The following is a 23,768-nucleotide window of genomic DNA, read 5'->3' as shown; positions in this document are numbered from 1 at the left end:
GTGCGTCTCAATAAATTAGCACTTTCCATTAATATGCTTTGATACAGCACTGTGTGAATATCCAGCTTCTGTAACAATGGCCTTTTGTGGCTTACCCTCCTTGTGGAGTGTCACTGACTGCCTTCTGGACATCTGTCAAGTCAGCAGTCTTCCCCATGGTTGTGTTGCCTACTGAACCAGACTAAGGGACCTTTTTGAACGCTTAGGAAGCCTTTGCAGCTGTTTTGGGTTAAATATTCTAATTTTCTGAGATAATGACTTTTGGGTTTTCCTTGGTTGTAAGCCATAATCATCAACATTAACAGAAATAAACACTTGAAAAAGTTCACTCTGTAATGACTCTATAATATAGGGGTTTCACTTTTTCAATTTAATTACTAAAAATAAAAATGACTTTTTGATGACTTTTTTATTCTAATTTATTGAGATGCACTTGTAGGTCCTATGTGTCCCAAATCCGTGGCAGATTCTGCCCAAATCTGCCTCCCATTTTTTACAAGGCAAAACCCACCCAACACGACCACCTACGTTATAGATTTTGATAAACCCTTTACTAGTTGGGTTTATACAGTCAAATATGCTGGGATTGTTTCAGTAAATTTGGGACAGTTGGCAGAAAGAAGAAGATTAGAGATGTTTAGGCCCTGTTCACATTGGCTTCTTGTTAGAATGGAATGCACTGCTAGATCCATTGTATGACATATTCCAACAGCAATAAACTGAAACCATCTTTGAGGACAGGAACAAACCTAAATCCTGGATATTCTTGCTATTTAAAGTGCAGTTTTGGACAGAGTTACTTGTCTGATCCTCACATTGGACCATATTGAGTGGAGGATCATAATTTATCTGATTCACTACATTGTGGAAATGCGTTAACAAAATGTTGAACCAGACACAAACCACAATTGTGAAAGTGATTAATTAAAGCCTGGAGTCAGTAATAATCGGCACTTCAGATTGTATGGCGCATACGCTGACATTTGTCCCCGAAGCATTCATCTGCTCTAGTGCTCTTTGTAACCTCACACTGCACTGGACTCTGGGGAAGTATTCATTTGACCTGTGCACGCTCGCACTTCAGCTCCTCATAGCTCGCAAGCTGCACTTAGATTTATACTAGTAAAGTAATGGAGGAAGAATAGATGGAGCTGTTATAAATTAGAAGTGACAAGAGGCTGAAAGTGCAAATTTTCCTCAAATCTCACATGAGTTAATGGGATAAAATGCCGTATGTGCTATGAACAGACCACAGTATAAATATAATTCCATAAAGTCCATTGGGTCACAATGACATCATGAAATGTTCCATCATAAGCCCCACCGTAACGCAGAATTATCTCACCGAGATGAGGACAGAAAATTAGATGTTATTATAGTCATCAATCATCGTGAAGGCATAAAAATCACAATCACTTCTTTTACTTCCATACAAGTGGCTGTATAGAGGTCCCAGTATTCACCTCTCTGGTTTTCAGTGAAGTCAATGGATATGTTGTCAGCTTCATTTTCAATGAGGTGTACAGTACATACCAGACTCAAAACTGATACTTCATCTAGCATGCTATATGGCACGTGCTAAAAGACTTTACACTTCATTAAGCCTCGCAGGTCAGGTCAGTTGCAGGGTTTTTGTAATAAATTTACAAAACATGGTCATAAATATAGCCGCATGTATGCAGCTGTGCTTTGAAGAAAAGATTCACACATGGAAATGATATATTATTCAGGTGCAAATAGGTATCAGAAGGCTGACTGGTCAACAGAAATCACACTGTGCAGTGGTCTCTTATGTATGAGCGATATACAGTATGCAACTGAAAGGTGATGGGTTTGACCCCTCCGGGCATGCTCAAGATTACTACATCTTGTTCATATCTGGTAAAGACATCACTAATTTCTGGTTAGTGTGCTGTATTAGAATGTGTGAACTGTACCTTATGTATTTCCCTGTTAGATGTTGTAGAGTTCAAGTGACTGTTACTGTTTTATGTGTTATATAGAGACACAATTCTGAAATCTGATTGGCTGTTTTGGACATCTGGTCCACAATTCTATGTTAAGGTTGGCTGTTTCAGACATGTAGTCCACTATTCTATGTTAAGGTTGGCTGTTTCGGACATGTAGTCCACTATTCTATGTTAAAGTTGGCTGTTTAGGATATCTGGTCCACTATTTTATGTTAAGGTTGGCTGTTTATGACATCTGATCCACAATTTTATGTTGAGGTTGGCTGTTTCGGACATCTGATCCACTATTCTATGTTAAGCTTGGCTGTTTCTGGCATCTGGTCCACTATTCTATGTTAGGTTTGTCTGTTTCGGATATCTATTCCACTATTCTATATTAAGGCTGGCTGTTTAGGATATCTATTCCACTATTCTATTTTAGGATTGGCTGCTTCAGACATCTAGTCCACTATTGTATGTTAAGGTTGGCTGTTTCAGACATCTGGTCCACTATTCTATGTTAGGGTTAGCTGTTTCAGATATCTAGTCCACTATTCTATGTTAAGATTGTCTGTTTCGGACATCTGACCCACTATTCTATGTTGGGGTTGGCTGTTTCGGACATCTGATCCACTATTCTATGTCAAGATTGGCTGTTTTGGGCATCTATTCCACTATTCTATGTTAAGATTGGCTGTTTCGGGCATCTGGTCCACTGTTCTATGTTAAGGTTGGCTGTTTCGGACATCTGATCCACTATTCTATGTTAGGGTTGGCTGTTTTGGACATCTATTCCACTATTCTATGTTAGGGTTGGCTGTTTCGGACACCTATTCCACTATTCTATATTAAGGTTGGCTGTTTCAGACATCTGTTCCTCTATGCTATGTTAAGATTGGCTGTTATGAACATAAAGCAGTGTTTTCACTGCTTATGATGCCCTTTACTAGCTCCTATTTATTTGGAGATACACAGTGACTGTTAGTCAGTCTTCTTATGGCCTGGCTAGGAAGCTGAATTGGTTAACTTACTGTACTTAAAAATCATGTAGATTCCAGTCTTCAGCTTTGTTTAAACTACATTTGCAGTAAGTACTGAGTCTCAGAGCCAAGGTCCTGGTAATTCTTTTAAAATATACAGTTAAATTCACAGAACATCAAGAATCAACCTTTACAATCACACAAAATAAATACTATCTACATACCGAGAAGGAAATGTCTCCAGCAGTCTCAAATTATACCATATGTGATTGTCACGTATTGTACTGTCAGCAATAATCCGCACTTTCCACGTATGTATACACAGTGAATGATTTTATGAGACCTTATGCCATAGAGAAATTGTCTTATGTGATTACGGCCACCAGCTATGCAGGTTGAGGTGAAAATACAGAAGTTTTTCTTTAGGTGTCCACGCTTGGCTTAGTCATCTAACCATATCCACGGTGGAGTTAAAGTGCTATTTATTAAATTTCTACTATTGGACACTCTTTGTTTTTGGACAGAGAAAAGTTCAGTTCTGAAAGCTGTGGCATAGAATATACATGCATTAAACCCAATAGCAAGTCAAGCAATGCTTCCAGGAAAAAAAGGAGACCTACACCAAAGACCCCTCACTTAGCCATCCAGCAACATAGTCTGGACTGAGAGAGCAAGAACTCTCAATAAATGCCTACAGATGGGTTTCTTTCTCTTTAGAGAAGACACTGATTGTCTAACTTCCTTAAGCATGTTTCTCATCAGAACAAAATGTAAAGAAAAGTTTCCCTTATTACCAGGTCTGAACAAACATTTTTTCCCATTGCCATGATCTTTTGATGGTTCAGAATAATGGACAGGTAACTGAAGTGTTTATGTGGCCTTTGGCATCAAAACTGAATCCCTCTCCTCTACAAAGACTCAAGAGGCATCTTATAGTGAACATGAACTCCATCATTCTTAGGGTGCATTCACACTGAGTAAACGCTAGCTTATTTTGTAGAGTAAAATTACACTTGTAAATTTTGCTATCCCATTGACTTCAATGATATTTTTTTACAAGTGTAAAAATACGCCAGTAAAAAATACGCCTGTAAAAAATACGCCAGTAAAAATACGCCTGTAAAATGTCATTGAAGTCAATGGGATAGCAAAATTTACAAGTGTAATTTTACTCTACAAAATAAGCTAGCGTTTACTCAGTGTGAATGCACCCTTACTCACTTGTCCTCATTCCATCCTGGTCTTACTTGTCTACTTACCCAGGTTGTGTCCTTATGTCTGACATGTTTGTGGAATGTTTCACTTAATATACTTGCCTGTAGATCTTTGATATGCAATGTGGTGGTTCCTTGATCGTTTCCTCATGTTTTGAAATAGAAGTTTAATCACAATCCTTCCTTTCCCAATATCTTTAAAGTTTAACTAACATAATTTTCATTACTTTTTATTTATGCAGCAAAATCTAAAACACTTCACAACCAAAGTATATACATATGACAAACACTTTAGACCAAAGAGAAAAGATACTGTACATGGGAGATACTATAGACCAGGGGTCTCAAACAGGGCAGTACATGGGCCCATGTGGACCCTGAGGCCGTCATCTGCGGCCCACTGCCTTCTACCTGGTTCTGACACATAGTAAGTGGGAGCCCTGTTGCATATATTGCATTGGGGCCTAGGACCTTCAACTGTACACATAGCAGATACTGTAGACCAAAGGGGAAAATACTGTAGACTAAAGTACAAGTCATGATATATATACTCTAGTCCAAAGAAAAAATATATTCAAAATAGGGTAAGATGTCATGCACACGACGGAATGGGCAAGCCGAGGGGGGTTACAATGTTTCGTTCCATTTCCAGGATTACAAAGCATGTCCTAGTAAACTCCATGAAAATGGCTCAGAATGTACCGGAATCCCACATTGAAATCAATGTAACAAAGAAGACACTTGGCTATTATCCAAATGCCTTTCATTTTAAAATTGCATAAGGCCTTACAAGATTCAGGGCAATGAGGATGCGGATACAGTTGGTGAAACTCTTACCAGAAAAAACAACCATGGCCAATAAAATTATTATGATTATATAAACCTTCTAGAGACAACATCCATATGAATTCATCCCACACAAATTGCTCAAAATGGTGTTGCAATTTTACAGATCAGGCGCAGAATGAGAGGTATTAAAATACAGTATACCGATAGATAGTGAATTAATATCAGTGAGTGAGTTTTATAATGAGGAGAAGAAATTAGATTGAGGATAATCAATAGAGAGATTTTAGAGAGAGATAGGAGTCAGTCAATATAATTGGGACCAATGTATTACTCCATTTGCACTTGAATTATGTAATGTTTATAGGATATTTCAATATTTTCAAAGACTTTGCCAAATGTATTATCTTTGTGTGCTATTTTTGTGTTCTGCACTTTTTCTCAAAATTGTCTTGCAATGTTGACATGGTTTGCATGGTGCTTAAATTTAAGTTTAATTCAATATTTGTGACCAAATTACCACTAAAAAGCATTACTGTTAGCCAGGCACAGGCAGCCATTGCAGTAAGTGGCTGCTACAAGAGCTATACAATTATTATATGACTTTATATATATCACCGATCTTCATTGCATAATAAACAATTTTTCAGGGTTTTTGATTCGGACTGAATTGAATCTAATGGTTGTCTTGATCAAATTGAATCCTAAACTAATTTTGTGCAATTTGCTCTTCTGTAGTCTAGTTTTTGCTATTTTCATGAAGTCTATCACTGCCTGTAAAGCTTTGTGACTGCAGTTGTGTATGAGAAGTAATACTGATTTTCTCTTCCACATCTGTGATTTTGTTCAACCACTTCCTTTGTGTCCTTATTGAGAAATGCAATGAAATAAAGAGATAAGAATTATTGCATTGATAAGATGTGCGGACAAGGGAAGATGTATTCGCCAAAGATGCTTGCTTTCAATACGTTGGTCTTCTTTTGATGATATGGTTCTAATTAATAGGCAGATTGAAGGAACAAAAGATTATTTGGTTGTTTTTGAGAATCCACTAAAGGTTTTTTTTTTTTTTTATAAGAAAAGATTATTGTGTATCTTCCCTAAGGAGACAATGATTCAGTATTTTCCTTTAAAAAAACAAAACAAAACCAGAAGAACATTAAGAACCTCAGACAATAGGCGTCCATCTGCCTGAATGCATTTCCTGGCTGGCCAGAGCAGTACAGTTGCTCTCATCTAATACTATTGACATACTTGACATTCCTGGTGGTGAAGTGCTTATCTGTACTCTGTGCCATCCTGTCTCATAGACTGTAATGAGTCACAGATGGCAAGTCTTCCTTGTGATGGGTGGTCAGACTGGAATAGCACGAGCCTCACTGGACACATCTGCTTGGACCATTAGAAGACATATCATACAAATAGCCGTGTTCTGGATAAACAGCACCGCTATAATCTTATTAAAGAAGAACACATTTTACCAGGAATGCAAGACACACATGTTCCTCATATACTTGTAACCTCACTTAAACAGGAACAGAAGGACAAAGAAAGTGATAGGACCAAACCTTCTGCTGCATCAGAGATATGTTCTCCCAATATGAAGTGATCCCTACATCCAACCATCCAGATACTATTACAATTGCTGTGTGTTAACAGGAACTAGAATCATCTAAGATTTAGTCTTTAAGCTGGTTACACACTAAGTGAATCTCAGATGTGAGCCGGCCTGTATACTATGCCAGGAGAAAGACTCCGATCTATGCTGCTAGGAGGCCCTGCCTTTACCCTACATGCTGTCCCATACTGTATTCACTATAGGACAGTATGTAGTGGATATAACTATTGTTACTATAATGCTAAGTCTGACTCCCAAAACATGGATCAAGTGTCACATTCAAGATTCGGTCAGTGTGAAACCAGCAAACTTGGACTTTGTTCACATCTCCATTGGAGACTGTCACAGTGCTCACCTTAGGACTTTCTCCTCTGCTGGTTTAAGCTTTGAATGAAAGATCCCCAACAGGACCATTACAATCAATGGGATCCATTGGATCCATTGGACTCCGTGTGCCACCACTGTTTTAGTGGTCTGTCCGTTGGGAGACCCAAACAATGGAGAGGTGACATTAATGTGAACCTAGCATAATTCACACAACAATGAAACATCCATACATGTATTTCTGTTTTTAGCCATCTTTAGAGTCTTCAAAAACATCATTATTGTCCTTAACCTAGATTCACATGATCGTGGGTGAAAATGTGAAAATGACAATTTTTCAAAGACATTTTAAACCCAATGGGCATCCATTTTCATGGATCCCTCATACCAGTGGCGTAACTAGGAATGGTGGGGCCCCGTGGTGAACTTTGACATGGCTCCCCCCCCCAAGGGGGGAACGTGGGCATACAGGCTGTATGTGAACAAGAGGGTGACATGGGGTGCAGGGTATATATGAGCAAGAGGGGAAAAGGGGGTACAAGCAAGAAGGGGGAATGGGGGTGCAAACTGTGTGAGCAAGAGGGTGATGTGGAGGGGGAACCCCCAATTCCACCACACTCTTGCTCACCCACAGCCTGCAACACCCATTCCCCCCTTTCTCACACACAGCTTGCACCCCCATTTCACCCTCTTTGCTCACACACACCCTGCATGCTCATGTACCCTTCTTGCTCATACACAGCCTGCACCCCCTCCTCTTGCTCACATAGGGCAGAATGGGGGGTGCAAACTATGAGCAAGAGGGGTACATGGGTGTGCAGGCTCTTTGTGAGAAAGGAAGGAATGGGAGTGCAGACTTTCTGCACACCCATGTACCCCTCTTCCTCACAGTCTTCACCTCCCATTTCCTCCTCTTCCTCACAGATAACCTGCAACCCATTCTCATTCATTGTACACTGACCTGTACAATCCGGCTCCGCCCACACAAGACTGATTCTATCTTAGTAGGTTAAAGGACCTTTGATGTCATGACACAGGTCTTTAATCCACTAGGATAGATGCCGGTACAAGGTATCAGGCTTAGGGACAGCGGGCAGGAGATAGAAGTTTCTCCTGCCCACTGTAACCATGCAATTGCTGGGAGGAAGGGGCCCAGACAGGAGACGGCCCCTGCTTGGGTACAGTAGTGAAGCCAGAAATTGCTGGCTTCACTACTGTTAAAAGATGTATATAGAAAGCAATAGAACCGTACACTATAAAACAAAGAGGTAAGGGTGCTAGCAGACAAAGAGTCCTGTGACTCACGTACAGTATAGATAAATGCTGCTGCACACCGTATGAAGGTGAAAAAGTGAAAAATTTATTGGTACATATACGCCATGAATTGGTTTGTAAAGCATAAAGAAAGCACTAGATCATTGTAGTGAACATAACGTTTCGGTCATTTTAGACCTTCCTCAGATAAGATCTAGAAACAAGCAGAGTGCGCAGAGGAATCATGGCGCCATTTGGAATAGCCCCCACTCACAGAGAGTGAAATGAATGTGACTAAATTTCACTGTCATGTGAATATAATGTTACCCATGAAAACAGACACTCCCTCGTATGTAAAACAGCCATGAAAAATGGACATTTTTCACAGCCATTTTCACCCACGGTCACGTGAATGTAGATTTAGTCATCAGTTCAGAGAACATCCAGTTTGAAAAAAAATAGCGATTATGTTGATGGAAGTCTGCTGCAATCCAATGACTTGAACAACAGATATTTATGGATTACAGCGATACATGGCAAACGTTCAGTATGTCCTCTGTACACAATGATGAAATGACTGCAAGAATCTATGTACAAGCATACAGGTAAATTTTTAAGGAATTGTGTCAGAAGATCAAATATGCCCTATACACAGGATAGAGGCTCGCTGGGGATCCACCAGTGATCAGAACAGGATGTTCCCCTCTATGCTTTATGCTAAGGTCACAGGACAAGTTTTCATTGTGGTGTGAATATAGTCTTAAACTACTAACTGATAATTAACTACTAAGAGACAATTAGAGTCCACAAAATTGCAGACATCTTCATGTTCCTTTAGGCAGAGGACACAAAGTGTGAATACAAGTGTAAGTCTGGTGCAGCTTTCAACCTTCATGTTAGGTGCTGAGGCTATCCTCCTGAGATCCTTCCCATTAGGCTGTAGCTGTAGCTCAACAGTTATTTCTTCATCACTCAGTAACAATACAAAAAGTCTCAGTGTAGCCCTAAATATATTTCTTCTAAAATGGAAATTTGTATAGAAAAAAATCTTAATTTTGGACAGTCTTTTTAACTAAAAGAGGATAGAAACGTAACAAATCTGACTAGATAAAGTGTTCCTCATAAGGAAGATTTCTCATTCTGGGTCAATCATCCCTGGTCAAAGGAAGGTCTTATTATTTAGTGCTGATATAGAATATGTCCAAATGAGAAGAACACTTGAAAGTTCCCCCAAAATAACAAAGGCTATATTGAAATACAGTAAAAAAAAACAAAACACAATACTTTCCATGTTTAGTCCATTTTGTGCACATGGTTATATTATATTTGTTTTTGTAACACTGAGCACAGTCTCGGGGGTGTAACTGTGGTGCAGACATTTGGCTGCCCAGAATTGTGTGAGGTCAGTGCTGACCCATATGAAAATGTCATTTCTTGTAGTTAGAAATGACAGAAATCAGGACATACAGTCCTATGAAAAAGTTTGGGCACCCCTATTAATCTTAATCATTTTTTGTTCTAAATATTTTGGTGTTTCAAACAGCCATTTCAGTTTGATATATCTAATAACTGATGGACACAGTAATATTTCAGGATTGAAATGAGGTTTATTGTACTAACAGAAAATGTGCAATATGCATTAAACCAAAATTTGACCGGTGCAAAAGTATGGGCACACTTATCATTTTATTGATTTGAATTCCTCTAACTACTTTTTACTGACTTACTGAAGCACAAAATTGGTTTTGTAACCTCAGTGAGCTTTGAACTTCATAGCCAGATGTATCCAATCATGAGAAAAGGTATTTAAGGTGGCCAATTGCAAGTTGATCTCCTATTTGAATCTCCTCTGAAGAGTGGCATCATGGGCTACTCAAAACAACTCTCAAATGATCTGAAAACAAAGATTGTTCAACATAGTTGTTCAGGGGAAGGATACAAAACGTTGTCTCAGAGATTTAACCTGTCAGTTTCCACTGTGAGGAACATAGTAAGGAAATGGAAGACCACAGGGACAGTTCTTGTTAAGCCCAGAAGTGGCAGGCCAAGAAAAATATCAGAAAGGCAGAGAAGAAGAATGGTGAGAACAGTCAAGGACAATCCACAGACCACCTCCAAAGAGCTGCAGCATCATCTTGCTGCAGATGGTGTCACTGTGCATCGGTCAACTATACAGCGCACTTTGCACAAATAGAAGCTGTATGGGAGAGTGATGAGAAAGAAGCCGTTTCTGCACGTACGCCACAAATAGAGTTGCCTGAGGTATGAAAAAGCACATTTGGACAAGGCAGCTTCATTTTGGAAACAAAAATTGAGTTGTTTGGTTATAAAAAAAGGCGTTATGCATGGCGTCCAAAAAGAAACAGCATTCCAAGAAAAACACATGCTACCCACTGTAAAATTTGGTGGAGGTTCCATCATGCTTTGGGGCTGTGTGGCCAATGCCGGCATCGGGAATCTTGTTAAAGTTGAGAGTCGCATGGATTCCACTCAGTATCAGCAGATTCTTGAGAATAATGTTCAAGAATCAGTGACGAAGTTGAAGTTACGCCGGGGATGGATATTTCAGCAAGACAATGATCCAAAACACCGCTCCAAATCCTCAGGCATTCATGCAGAGGAACAATTACAATGTTCTGGAATGGCCATCCCAGTCCCCAGACCTGAATATCATTGAACATCTGTGGGATGATTTGAAGCGGGATGTCCATGCTCGGCGACCATCTAACTTAACTGAACTTGAATTGTTTGTCCAAAATACCTTTATCCAGGATCCAGGAACTGATTAAAAGCTACAGGAAGCGACTAGAGGCTGTTATCTTTGCAAAAGGAGGATCTACTAAATATTAATGTCACTTTTCTGTTGAGGTGCCCATACTTTTGCACCGGTCAAATTTTGGTTTAATGCATATTGCACATTTTCTGTTAGTACAATAAACCTCATTTCAATCCTGAAATATTACTGTGTCCATCAGTTATTAGATATATCAAACTGAAATGGCTGTTGCAAATACCAAAATATTTAGAACTAAAAATGATTAAGATTAATAGGGGTGCCCAAACTTTTTCATAGGACTGTATATAAGGACCATCATTCTGTAGGATGATCAATAACGGTAGAATACATGTCATTAAAAAGTGTGCAGCTGGCCAAAGTAAACAGGGCATCAGAGAAGGAGCCCCGCTTTCTCCTTAATAAAATAAGACATGACAACCACATGGGGCACCACATAAACACCAAGTTTACGAGGTTTCTATGAAGTATCTAATTTATCATTGCTTATAGTGCCATAGAGATAAAATATTGTGTGTACAGTTACTATATACAGTTACTATACACTATACAGTTACTGATTGTCTAGGACACAAAGAAATTCCTTACAGCACAGCAATGAGGCTGGAATGTCAGGAGCACCCTTTAGACAATGGGGTGAAATCAGAGCCGAAACTAACAGCAGCAATATCTCCAGCCCTGGGGAACATAACAGGAAAGACAACAGTGCACAGTCAACTCCGGTCTGAAGGACAGCAGATCATGGACCCACTGTGCCTCCTAATCAATTTGCCTTGGGGCTACTCCTGAGGGCATTGTCTAAGTGGTCCACTGGATTTCATCCTTAAACCTCAATAGGATTAGTTTCAGTGTAGGAGCAGCTGACCCAAAGGTCCCCAGACCTGAATATCATTGAACATCTGTGGGATGATTTGAGAGCGGGCTGCCCATGCTCGGCGACCATCAAACTTAACTGAACTTGAATTTTTTGTAAAGAGGAATGGTCCAAAATACCTTCATCCAGGATCCAGAAACTGATTAAAAGCTACAGGAAGCGACTAGAGGCAAAAGGAGGATGTACTAAATATTAATGTCACTTTTCTGTTGAGGTGCCCATACTTTTGCACCAGTCCAATTTTGGTTTAATGCATATTGCACATTCTCTGTTAGTACAATAAACCTCATTTCAATCCTGAAATATTACTGTGTCCATCAGTTATTAGATATATCAAACTGAAATGGCTGTTGCAAACACCAAAATATTTAGAGCTAAAAATGATTAAGATTAATAGGGGTGCCCAAACTTTGTTATAGGACTGGAGAGAGAGGGAGAGAGAGAGAGACAGAGAGACAGCATTAGAAGAAGTATTACTACTTAGCAGAGAGAGACTGCATTAGAAGAAGTATTAGGGTGCATTCAGACTACGTAACGCCGGGCGTGTATGAGAGCCGTACACGCCGGCATTACGGCAGACTGCCGAACACTTCCCATTCACTTCAATGGGAGCGCTCGTAACAGCGGCGTTTACGAGCGCTCCCATTGAAGTGAATGGGAAGTGTTCGGCAGTCTGCCGTAATGCCGGCGTGTACGGCTCTCATACACGCCCGGCGTTACGTAGTCTGAATGCACCCTTACTACTTAGCTTTTCTGAATCCACTCCTGGCTTTGGCTTTAAAAATTGGATTAAACAGAGAACATAACCTGATCCAAACCTGTAAGCAAGTGTATGGCAGCTTTATACAAGTACTATGTACACTGCCTGTGTTTATCAACAGGTGGAGCTCCTCAGGATCTTACGTTTTAAGAAAGGCAGCTGTGAGCGTCCCAGACATGTTGAACCACTACTTCAGGAAATATGAAAAAAACTCAGGCTGCCCCACCTGAAGGGTCAGGCTATTCGCCAAGTACAGCAGAAAAACATATTTTCCCCTAATTCTACACATAGAGATGAAATCTGGAGAACCTCAACAACAAGCAATGACTCCTTATAAATAATTTACATTTTTATGTGGCATTCTATTCCTCAAAATGTTTTTAAACAGACCGTAGACTGAACAATATATTCCTTTGCTGAACTCCGGAGAGGATATTTGGTCAGTGTAAATTATGCCAAAAAGTGACCAACAAATGTTTCCAGCTGCCTGTAATTCAGAAGTGAAAGCCAGATTAAATATACTCTGGCAATATGTGGGATCAGCAGTTTGTGTGTTTATGACTTACTCTATCATATGAAGACAGAACAGTTACACTGCCCTTACACATAGCTGCTACAGAAGGCAGTCGTCTGCCAGAATATTCCATATTGTATAAGCTAAATATTTAACATTTCAGTTCCATAACACATATATCATTATAAGTGTGTTTAAAAAACTCATTAAAATATCTTACACATAGTATCAAGTCATGAGACCAATACTGCGTAGTATACAATTATAGGCCAGACAGTGGTTACTCAACAACATGCGCTTATACAAGAGCATCCAAACGCAGAGCTGTGAAATATCTATCATACTTACTACAGTCAATTTACACAAGCACTAAAATTGCTTTTAAAGTATCTCTAACCTATTAAGATACAATATATGCATCAGTGTGTCAGTACAGTGTGTGTACACAAGGAAGAACACTATTCTGCTATTATGTGACCTCTATTCTGCATTTTTCAAGTCTTCCCTGCTGTAGACACTATCTCCAATGTTCAGATCCACCTAAACTCCTGGGTAAAGACTAGCTGTCATAGCATCATACTACATAAGGTTGGCTACAGGTACATGTTCATCAAGTCCAACCTATAGGCCTACCACGATTATCCAGGGGATCCCAAACATTTCTAGCTCTCATTACCTATGCTATTCTTACTTTCAAGAAAGCCATCCAGTTCCATTTTGGACTTGAATAAGTTATGTCTCCCATGCACTTTATTATTTCTGTTATTATTATTATTTTATAGAAATAGGGATCTGTACTAGAGATGATCGAACACTGTTCGGATCAGCCGATCCGAACAGCACGATCCCATAGAAATGAATGGAAGCACCTGGCGCGCAGACTTCGCCGCCGGCCGGTTAACCCCCCACGTGCCGGCCGCTTCCATTCATTTCTATTGGAGCGTGCTGTGAGCGTGCTGTTCGGAACGGCTGTTCCGAACAGTGTTCGCTCATCTCTAATCTGTACTAATGTGAATAAAGAACTTCAGATGAGCTAGAAACTCAGTATTTCCCTCCAGCAGTCTCTATCTTGTGGCTCTCTTCTGTCACTCAGCTCCTGCTCACTCCCCTCTCCCTTCTTCATTGATTTCCAGGTAATCCCTCTGTGAACTTCAGTCCATAGCGCAAAATGGATTAAGCAGAGAGTGAATGGAAGGGAGGGTGATTGTGGGACAAGAACCAGATATTTGTAGAAAGAAGCATTTTTCTATGAGTAGTGATCGTTTTTAAAGATGGTCTTCTCTGAGACGTCTTTTCAAGGAAGATGAGTAGCATGCAAAGTCTAAGATGTAACTAAAGATCTGTACTTGCCATTGATACTAATGGGAAAGTACATGTGTTTCCTGGCAAATGAAGCATGATAGATGCGGCCCGGACTCGCCATCTAAGGGCCCTCTGAAGCCCCAAACCAATAACACAACTTATTTCATTTAAACTTAACTATAACCTGAATTCATCACACTTTCAGCTTTGCCAGTATCTACCCCCATTACAAAGATATCAGTTTAGTTTTATAGACTGTGAACATGGGTGTTCACACCGCCCAGGCCCTCTGACAGTGCAGAGATACTAATTGTCCAAACTAATGGCACTAATATCTTTGCAATGGGCCTCGGGCAGAGCAGACTTACAATACTGTGTAAGTGGCCACTTTCTTGTGGCCTGTGGGCATGCGCAGTCTGCTCTGCCCAAGGACTAGAAATCTGAAACCTGCACCGGAAGAAGAGGATGAAAAGGACGTTGCTGACGAAGATGGAGGCGGTGCTGGAGAGAGTTCTCTCGCAGCATTGGGGACACCCCCAGTGCTGTTTGAGCGCTGGGGCCGCCCCCAGTGCTGCGAGAGAACTCACTTGCATACTGACAAAAACTGGGATTCCTACGGAACAGCGGCACGGAGAAGACAACAAAAGGTAGGAGAAAAATAGCCTTTCTTAAGGCTATTCCGATGTGTTAATGAGAAAAAAAGTGTTTGTATGATAGGATCCATTTAAACTCTGTGGTGATGTATTTGTGTCATGATCCATATTACTGTCAGTATCAAGTGAGTGCCAATGCTTAGAAGATCTTAAGGAGAGTACCATTTCTCCTTACGGAGAGCACCAGAACAGGAGTATGAAGTCTTATAGGCTAGGCAATGTTCCCTCAATTAAAAACACCCAATAACAGGGTCTTTTCTAACATCTTTTAAACTGGTGCATCAGACTGGATTTGAAGTTAAACAGGATCTGTCACAAGGCATACAATACTAATAGTAATAGGACATATTTTCTATAACATCAGAATGTCTTATTGATGTGATTGTCTGGATGGTTTCACAACATTTCATTGATGTGGTCTGATCATTATATTAATAGACTGCAGTTAGATAGAACATGGGTGCAGTTGATCTTCAAGAAAATACATAACTTACCAAATCTTTTATATCCAAAGGATTGTACCTCCTCCTCTTCTGCAAAGTCGTCTATAAAATAAAAAAAACAGTACGGTATTATAGGCATGCATAGTTATACGGTAACATGGTAGGGTTGAGAGAAGACATAAATCCAATTTAACCAGTTATCATGCAGTGGTCAAAGGAAGGCAAAACCATCCCTATGTGGCTGGAGCCAGTTTTCCTCATCTTATGGCAAACATTGCTGACATCAAACATGAAACTACAATTACTAGCACCACGGACGGGGCAGGGCTATACCACAAGTATATTCTACTTAATACCTAGATTCATACTTTCCAGGTCCGATGTAGATATGTGGTGCATATATATATATATATATATATATATATATATATATATATATATATATATATATACACATCAACACATAAATCACAGTACAGCCTAGCACACCCTCTGCTGCACCCTTTGCTTATGTTACTTGATGATCTGCTAGTAGGCTGCTGCCACACAATGGGGCAGATTTATTAAGATTAGGGGTTTGTTCTGAATTAAATTGCCTAATATAAAAAAGGCTACAGTCGCTTCATACAGTATATAAGGCATACACTTATGTGCCAGAGCGGGAATCTACGCCAATCTCGAATCTTGAGCAGTAGTATTCCTGCCTTGGCCTTCTCTGCCCTGCTTCACCTATTGTCCCCATAAGTGGTGAGTGAGGCACAGAATGTAGTGTAAGAAAGGGCCTCCACATTATCACCTATCTATGCCAGAAAACTGGCAATATGTCTGCATGTAACTATAGCTACATTCAGTCCACATACTTACTATGGTATAGCCGCATTAAGAACCCCCTGTGTAACCACCCTAAGCCTCACTGTTTGCTATGTGATGATAACCTCACTTTAGTCCTTCAGTTCCTCTTCTATTCTAAGTCAAATCTAATCAGGCCCAAGTCCGGTTACTGTTTGCAGTATAAAAATACTGACTGAAAATGCAATAATTCATACATAACTTGGATGGCGACTGTCACTGGTCAAATCCAGGAAAAAAGTGCTAACTGGCCTAAACTATATACAGTATGATAATAATAATAAAGATTATGTAAGTGTTGTATTAGAGCATAGGAGACAAATGCAACCCGGCTACTGTAGAAATACATCTCTACTTGTAGAATGCTAAAAATGTGAAAACTGAACATCAAAGTTAGGAAACATCCAGGAAATAAGGTTGTAGTTCACTAAAGGTCTTTGACCTTATCCAATGCATGCATACTTGTGAACATTTCTATATTCAATTTTGTAATAAATGACAATGTTATGGGTACTATTGGTGGCAAAGAGCCATGCATAATAATAGGGGTGAACTAGGTAATTGTAGCCAGTATTCAGCAAAGGGGTTACAACAGTTTGTGTGCAAAATGATAGCGCTCCTAACCACACTGCACTGAAACTAGGATCAACCTATAACAATGCTGCCATGAGGTCAGCCTCAGATTCCTCATTATAGTGACTATAGCCACTGTGCCATGTTATAGCCACAATGCCCCACATTAATGCTGTAAATCTCACCATACCAGTATACCCATCTGTACCAACCATATTGACAACTATAATAGTCTTTAAAAAGTGGCAGCCGCAATGTCCCCAGTCTCGACGTGAAGTGCCACCGTTATGAGTAATAACCACAGTGCTCCAATGAAAGCCATACCAAAGAATACCATGCTGCTGCTTGTTCATTCAGTGTTCAGTCATTGAAATGTAGGAAGTTACTTATTTCTAATATACCCTGTGTTTAAAAACCTTATTGGACATCTACATGGCATGAGTAAATGGAAAGATGTTATGATCATGTCTAACACAGGTGCTCATGATAGTCTACCAGAGCCAAGTCAGTGACCCTCTATAGTGATGCCCCTGGCAGTTAATCCAATTTGGCAATTAATATAGAAGCCGAATTTCACAAACAGACCTAGCACTCAATATGATTGCTAACCAACATCAATTACAGAAAATCCTTTGTGGGCTTTCTAGGGTTTATGGGAGACCATACAATTGAACACATAAAGAATGGCACACAATGGAGATCTATTAATAGTGTGAAAGAGTGAATAGAATTGTAAATCTACAAAAATGGTGCAAATTCATCAAAACTACACATGACATGATATAACTGGTAGAACATGCTCTTTTTATGCTGCTTCATGTGTAGCATTTGTATACGCCAATATATGACTTTAATAAATTTGCTGCACTTTAGGATCTGTCCTAGCCATGGTTATTTTATAGATACTTTTCAAGACTTCTGAGGTAAGCGTAAAAAGAGTATAAGACAAAGAAAACATTTGGCACATGCTACTGTTATGTCCTCCATTACTCAGGGCAATTGTTGAGAGAATTCTGGTGCATTTTGCTTAGTAAATCTCCCCAGTGTCCTCCTAACATTATGTACCATAGAAACACTCTGCGCTCTAATTCTGACTATTCCAGATTCAATACAGCAAAATCTCACTTGTATCCAAACACTAGGCCTCACCCAACACGTATCTCCTGCCAGCACAAAGTAAGACTCCTTCCACTAGCTCCCAGGTTTCTTCCAAATGAAACTTTAAAATTCATCTTTATTCTTGGCTTAGCCATGGCTGTGAGATATTATTTCACTCCCACACACACAGCTATATGACTCTACATCAGCAGTGGTTAAGGTGTCAGGGAATTAGCTAAGATGTACGAGTCTTGTTTCATGTTTCAGGAATTGTTTGTTTAACATCATTTTTTTCTTTTCAGTCCTCATCCCAGTAATTCATCAAACTCCTAGTGTCATTTCCATATTTTTACATTGTTCATACAAATGTTTAGAAATATCCCATAGCTCCTTGGTTCTTTGGGTTCACAAAACATGTTCAGCATGTAAATTCCAAATGTGTTGATCCAGAGGAAGGCAAACCAAACCCCCAGGGTGCAACCTGCCAATTTAACCATAACTGTCCGTCAATTCTTCCCGTGTTAATATTAGTTATACAGTATTAAAATGTGAGTATAATAACATTTCATATAGCCAATACTTTTAGGCTGTATATACAGGAAGGTGTTTTAGAGTCATGTTGTATCTCAATGTGCCTCTGATTTATAGAACCTCAGAGAACCTGTCCTGTATTATACAGTGGCGTAACTACCGCCATAGCAGCAGAGGCCACAGGGCCCGGGACATTAGGGGCCCGGTGACAGCCGCTACCGCTGCTATCATTCTACTGGGGGGTCTTTTCGGACCTCCGAGTATAATGATCGGCGGACCGCGAGAGGTAAGAAATATAAAAAACACTGTTATTTACCTCTCCACGATCCTGGCCAGGCCTCCTTCCTAGTTATCTGACGTCTCTCACGTCACATGAACTCGGCCTGCATCCCGGGTCATGTGACGTCCGACGTCATTGAAGAAGGACAGCAGAGGAGGCCGACAGTGTAGGAGCCGGGGGGACAGGTAAGAAACAGTATTTTTTTATGTTTTTATTCCCCCGGGTCTCCGATTATTATACTCTGGGGTCTGAAAAGACCCTAGAGCAGGGGTGCTCACACTTTTTCAGCATGTGAGCTACTTTGTTAGCTGACCAAGGCACAAGATCTACTAGGGCGGGGCCGGGGCAGGCCTGTGGGCGGGGCCGAACGGATCGTGAGAGCAGGAGACAGCGGCGTTCTGTGGCTGCCCAGGGATCCCCACTGTCTGCTTGCTCACAGTGCAAGCTGAGAGTTATCTCTGGACACTGGCAGGCTGGGGCTGCTGCTGCCCCGCCTGCCAGTGTCAGGAGATGACTCTCAGCCTGCACTGTGAGCAAGCAGACACCGGGAATCCCTGCATCCCACGATCGACCCATACGTCCTTTGCGATCTACCAGTAGATTGCAATCGACGTATTGGGCACCCCTGCCCTAGAGTATAATAATTGTTTATGGGTGTCCACAGTGAGACATAATAATGTGTGCAGGGGCCACTATGGGGGATAATACTGTGTGCAGGGGCCACTATGGGGGATAATACTGTGTGCAGAGGCCACTATGGGGGATAATACTGTGTGCAGGGGCCACTAAGGGACATAATACTGTGTGCAGGAGCCACTAAGGGACATAATACTGTGTGCAGGGGCCACTATGGGGGATAATACTGTGTGAAGGGGCCACTATGGGGCATAATAGAACGCGCAGGAATGCGTAGGAGGGGGGTCGGTCGAGGTCTTCGGCGTCGGTGTCAGTTGGGGGGGGGGTCCCCATGTCAAAAGTTCGCCACAGGGCCCCGCCATTCCTAGTTATGCCACTGATTACACAGACTATCTATCTGACAGAATATGTAATGCTTCTGTTAGTGTTATTAATGGGTTAATAAGTGCACCCAGATAACTTTACCAGTGTTTTGAGTGATGTCTGGGTTTCTCTGGAAAGGCCTACCATCTTCTGCATTTGTTTAAATGGTGTGTATCTTCCTGTTGCAATGCATTCTTGTAATTGTAGGCTCTCACGCTATCTTCAGCTCACTCCTACCCTCCCACCTTGCCTTTACTAACTCACTTAGCCCAACACCCGTACCTATTATACTTTACCTGTCTTCTTCCAGTCTTCCTTCTGTGGGGAACGCGCAACACAGTGCCATAACCTTCAATATTTGCACAGGCTCCCTGCTTGCACAATAGAGATGTATTGTCGGCTTCAGCGCTAAGCCAGGACACTTGCTCTATTGCACATGTGCTTGCAGACGAAGGAGGAGGAGCCGTTCCCCAGGGAAAGAAGCCTGGACAGGAAGAAGATAGGCAAATATGATGGTGGGGGGGAGTAGTAGTGACGATCCGTTTACGGAAATGGGGAAACGGATCGTCACTGGATACTCAAAATACCCCTGAAGCAGTCACATAACCGCCCCAAGGATATGAGTAAATAGGCGTTTTTGATTAAAAATGTAATTTAGAAAGTAGGAGGAGGGAATGTTTCAATTAGTGTAGGGTTTTATGGTTATCCGGGAACAACCCCTTTAATAATGTAATTTAGAAAGTAGGAGGGGGGAGGGTGTTTAGATTATTGTAGGGTTTTATGGTTATTCTGGACAACCCTTTAATTCTCTCTGCTACAGGGCCTCTGGGAAGTTTGTTGCATAAAATTACAACTATCCCATTCATCTGTATGGGGTTTTAAAAAAATCCATTTGCTTTCTGCCATTTGAACCCCATTCAGTTGCAGAAATTTCTGTAACAAATCTGTAGTGTGTGAATATTCTCTTAGTTTCCCCATACTTTGAGAATGTCCAATACTTCAAAGGACCATTTCAGACGCTCGTCCTTTTTATCCACTGGACGGTGTATGAAAAAACTAGATTGGACAATCCTTAATGTTTTTTTCACATGGAACCCAAAGTATGTAAAGCCCCAGTGAGCTCAATGAGTACACATGCAGTATGTCAGGCTCGGACTGCACAGCGGCTGTTGAAATCAGATGTCACTTTGTTATCTGAAATCCCTATAATGTATAGTATATCTGTACTTAATTTGGAAAGTGAAGTGAGCAGAGAATATACTAGTATGAAATGTTTGGACATACATATTTGTCCTGTAGCACTTCATTCTGTGCAGTTCCTGATTGAAGCCGTCTTGAAATAAGCAGGATGTTCACTATGGATTCTATGACCTCTCATAGTCTTTAGAGAAAGCTACAATGACCCAATTAATGAATGAATATTATGTCATAGAATTTGATTTACATCCATTTTGTACTTGTCATTGAGCTCAGTTACATATCTTGCAGCCAAAATCCACGAGAAATACACCAATGGAAAATATGGATTATATTTTTTTGTTAAATAATCAAATGATGTCACTATTTTTTGTTATATTCATCCCATGAGGACTCCAAGGAGAAAAAAAACACATGTGGCCGATGACGGTTTTAAGACGAAAATAATTTGCTGGTGGTTCCAAGTTGGATATTACTCAACATAGCAATAAAAGAGCACTGTCTGCATTCTAGCATTGTGTGGAGATGTATTAGACTTTGGCTTTAAAACTTGACATTAGTAGGTTTCTGTGTGTGAAAGCGCTGAGGAATTATATTAGCACCAATTTGAATACATTATAGTCAAAATATAGAAAGAATACATACAGCATGTGTTGGGAAAACCCTCACAATTCTACAGATACAATGAATGACAAGAAGCGAAGCACAGTGGCAAACTGGACTATGTAGTACATGTTTATCCCCAAGTTCTTTTCTACTGGGTCCAACAGGAACATGCAATAATCTGCCAGCATCCTGATAACAGACACATCTTTACTATCTGAGTTGAGCTTCTGTGTTAAGAACTTGCCTGTTGAGCAATTCTCCAGTGGCTGCTTCTGAAACCAGAAAGGTAGAGAATGGCAGAGACAGTTAGTTCTAAACTTGACCCAGCCTCTGTCCCTGCCTACTTGCCTCAACTACCCTAGGCGGTAGCGGGCAACTGGGAGACAGTCCCTTCTCTGGATAAGTGTTTACACAGAAAAGGACAAGACAAAACAACACAGAAGCAGAGTCAGCAAGCCAAGGATCAAACCAGAGAGACAAACAGTACAAAATCAAAATCCAAAAGAGTAGTAACAAAGAAAGCCAAAGGTCAGAAATCAGTAAATACAATACAATAGCCAGAGAACCGCTTAGCAAGGACAGAGTCACAGTAGCCAGTAAACATATGTGAGCTGATGACCTGTTTATAAGAAGTGCAGAACCTGCTTCAGACTTGATTGGTAGATCGTCTGTCAATCCCAAAACATACAACAGATAACCCTAACAGTGCCAACACAAAATGGCCCGAGTCCATGAGCAGGTAATCATGAGTGGACACGCCTCCTGCGCCATACAATGTAACCAGAGGATGGCGCAGAAGTTCGAACAGGTGAGGACATAACATTCTGAGCTTTTATTTAGATACAATACTGATTAGTACCTGGATCAAAGAATCAGCTTAATATTTGTAAAGAAAACAAGAATGTAATGATTTCTCATAAAACCATATTTTATTTACAAGAGTTTAGCAGCCGCCAATTTGGCCAGGCCTCTGCTGTATTATACAGTGGTAATGCCCGCAATCAGTGCCTGCAGTGTCAAACATCTATATAGGGCCCTGTAAATAAAGACGCCCTATGCATCCCCATACACAGAAACGTAAAAAGTTATAGGTGTCAGAATATGGCCAATCCAAGAAATGTTTCTTTTTTCTTTTTTTTTTTTTTTTTTGCAAAGCTTTGGATTTTCAAGGAGAAAAAATGGAAATAAAACTATATAAATTTGGTATTCCCGAAATTATACCGACCCACACAATACAGGTGACATGTCATTTTAGCTGCACAGTGAATGCCGTAAAAACAAAACCCCTTAGAACATCGCACAAACACAATTTTTCTCCAGTTCCATCTCATTTTGAATACGTTTTCCAGCTTCCCAGTAAATTGTACAGAATATAAAATGGTACCATTATGTACAACTGGTCCCAGAAATATTAAGCCCTCATATATATGAATGGGGTTAAGGAAACCACAAACACGTTATCAGTACACTGTTCAAAATCCTGCATTTCTCATGGTATGGGGTTGCACTAGTGCCTATGGCATGGGCAGCTTATACATTTTGAAAAGCACTATGAATGCTGAGCAGTATATAGAGGTTTTAGCAAAACATATGCTCCCATTCACACAGTTTTTACAGGGAAGGTCTTGCAAATTTCAGCAAGACAATACTAAGCCACATGTAGCGACCATCACAGCAGCATGGCTTTGCAAAAGACTGCCTGCCATCCAGACCTTTCACCAATAGAAAACATTTGGCGTATTATGAAACAAAAAGTCCAGCAAACAAGGCCCAGGACTGTTGAGCAGTAACAATCCTTCATCAGACAAGAATGGGATAGCATTCTTCTCCCAAACCTCCAGCAATTGGTCTCCTCACAGATGTTACAGACGGTTGTAAAAAGAAGAGGGACACTGAACAGGGAAACAAAAAGAAGTCTAAGGGTCAGTTCACACGTGAACTGCCCGCGCGGGTTTTGACACCGAGAGAGACGCGGTGAGTCGCGTCTCTCTCTTGTCAAAACCCGCCTGCCGCGACCATCACGGTCGCGGCTTTCCCCTCCGCTGTCAGCTCAAATGAATGAGCCGACATAGGAGGGAGCTGCCGGGGGTGGAAGCCGCGCAAAGGGCATGTCCTTTCTTTTCTCCGTTAGCGGCAGCCCGCCGCTAGTGGAAAAAAAAAGCCCGGTGGT

At 40.7% G+C, this 23,768-nt stretch overlaps 1 protein-coding gene across 1 annotated transcript in view; it reads right to left on the bottom strand.

Annotated features, from left to right (window-relative positions):
• The window catches only part of COLEC12 (collectin subfamily member 12), a 107,029-nt gene that overhangs the window by 72,160 nt on the left and 11,101 nt on the right, over nucleotides 1-23,768 (bottom strand). Inside the window, exon 2 of the mRNA XM_075270647.1 lies at nucleotides 15,517-15,567. Coding sequence (XP_075126748.1) covers nucleotides 15,517-15,567 — 51 coding nt within the window. The remainder of the gene's footprint in view (nucleotides 1-15,516; nucleotides 15,568-23,768) is intronic.

The sequence above is a fragment of the Leptodactylus fuscus genome, chromosome 4, assembly GCF_031893055.1.
Source record: "Leptodactylus fuscus isolate aLepFus1 chromosome 4, aLepFus1.hap2, whole genome shotgun sequence".
Lineage (NCBI taxonomy): Eukaryota > Metazoa > Chordata > Amphibia > Anura > Leptodactylidae > Leptodactylus > Leptodactylus fuscus.
Note: the sequence above shows the minus strand (reverse complement) of the source record. Positions and strands in the feature narration are given on the sequence as shown.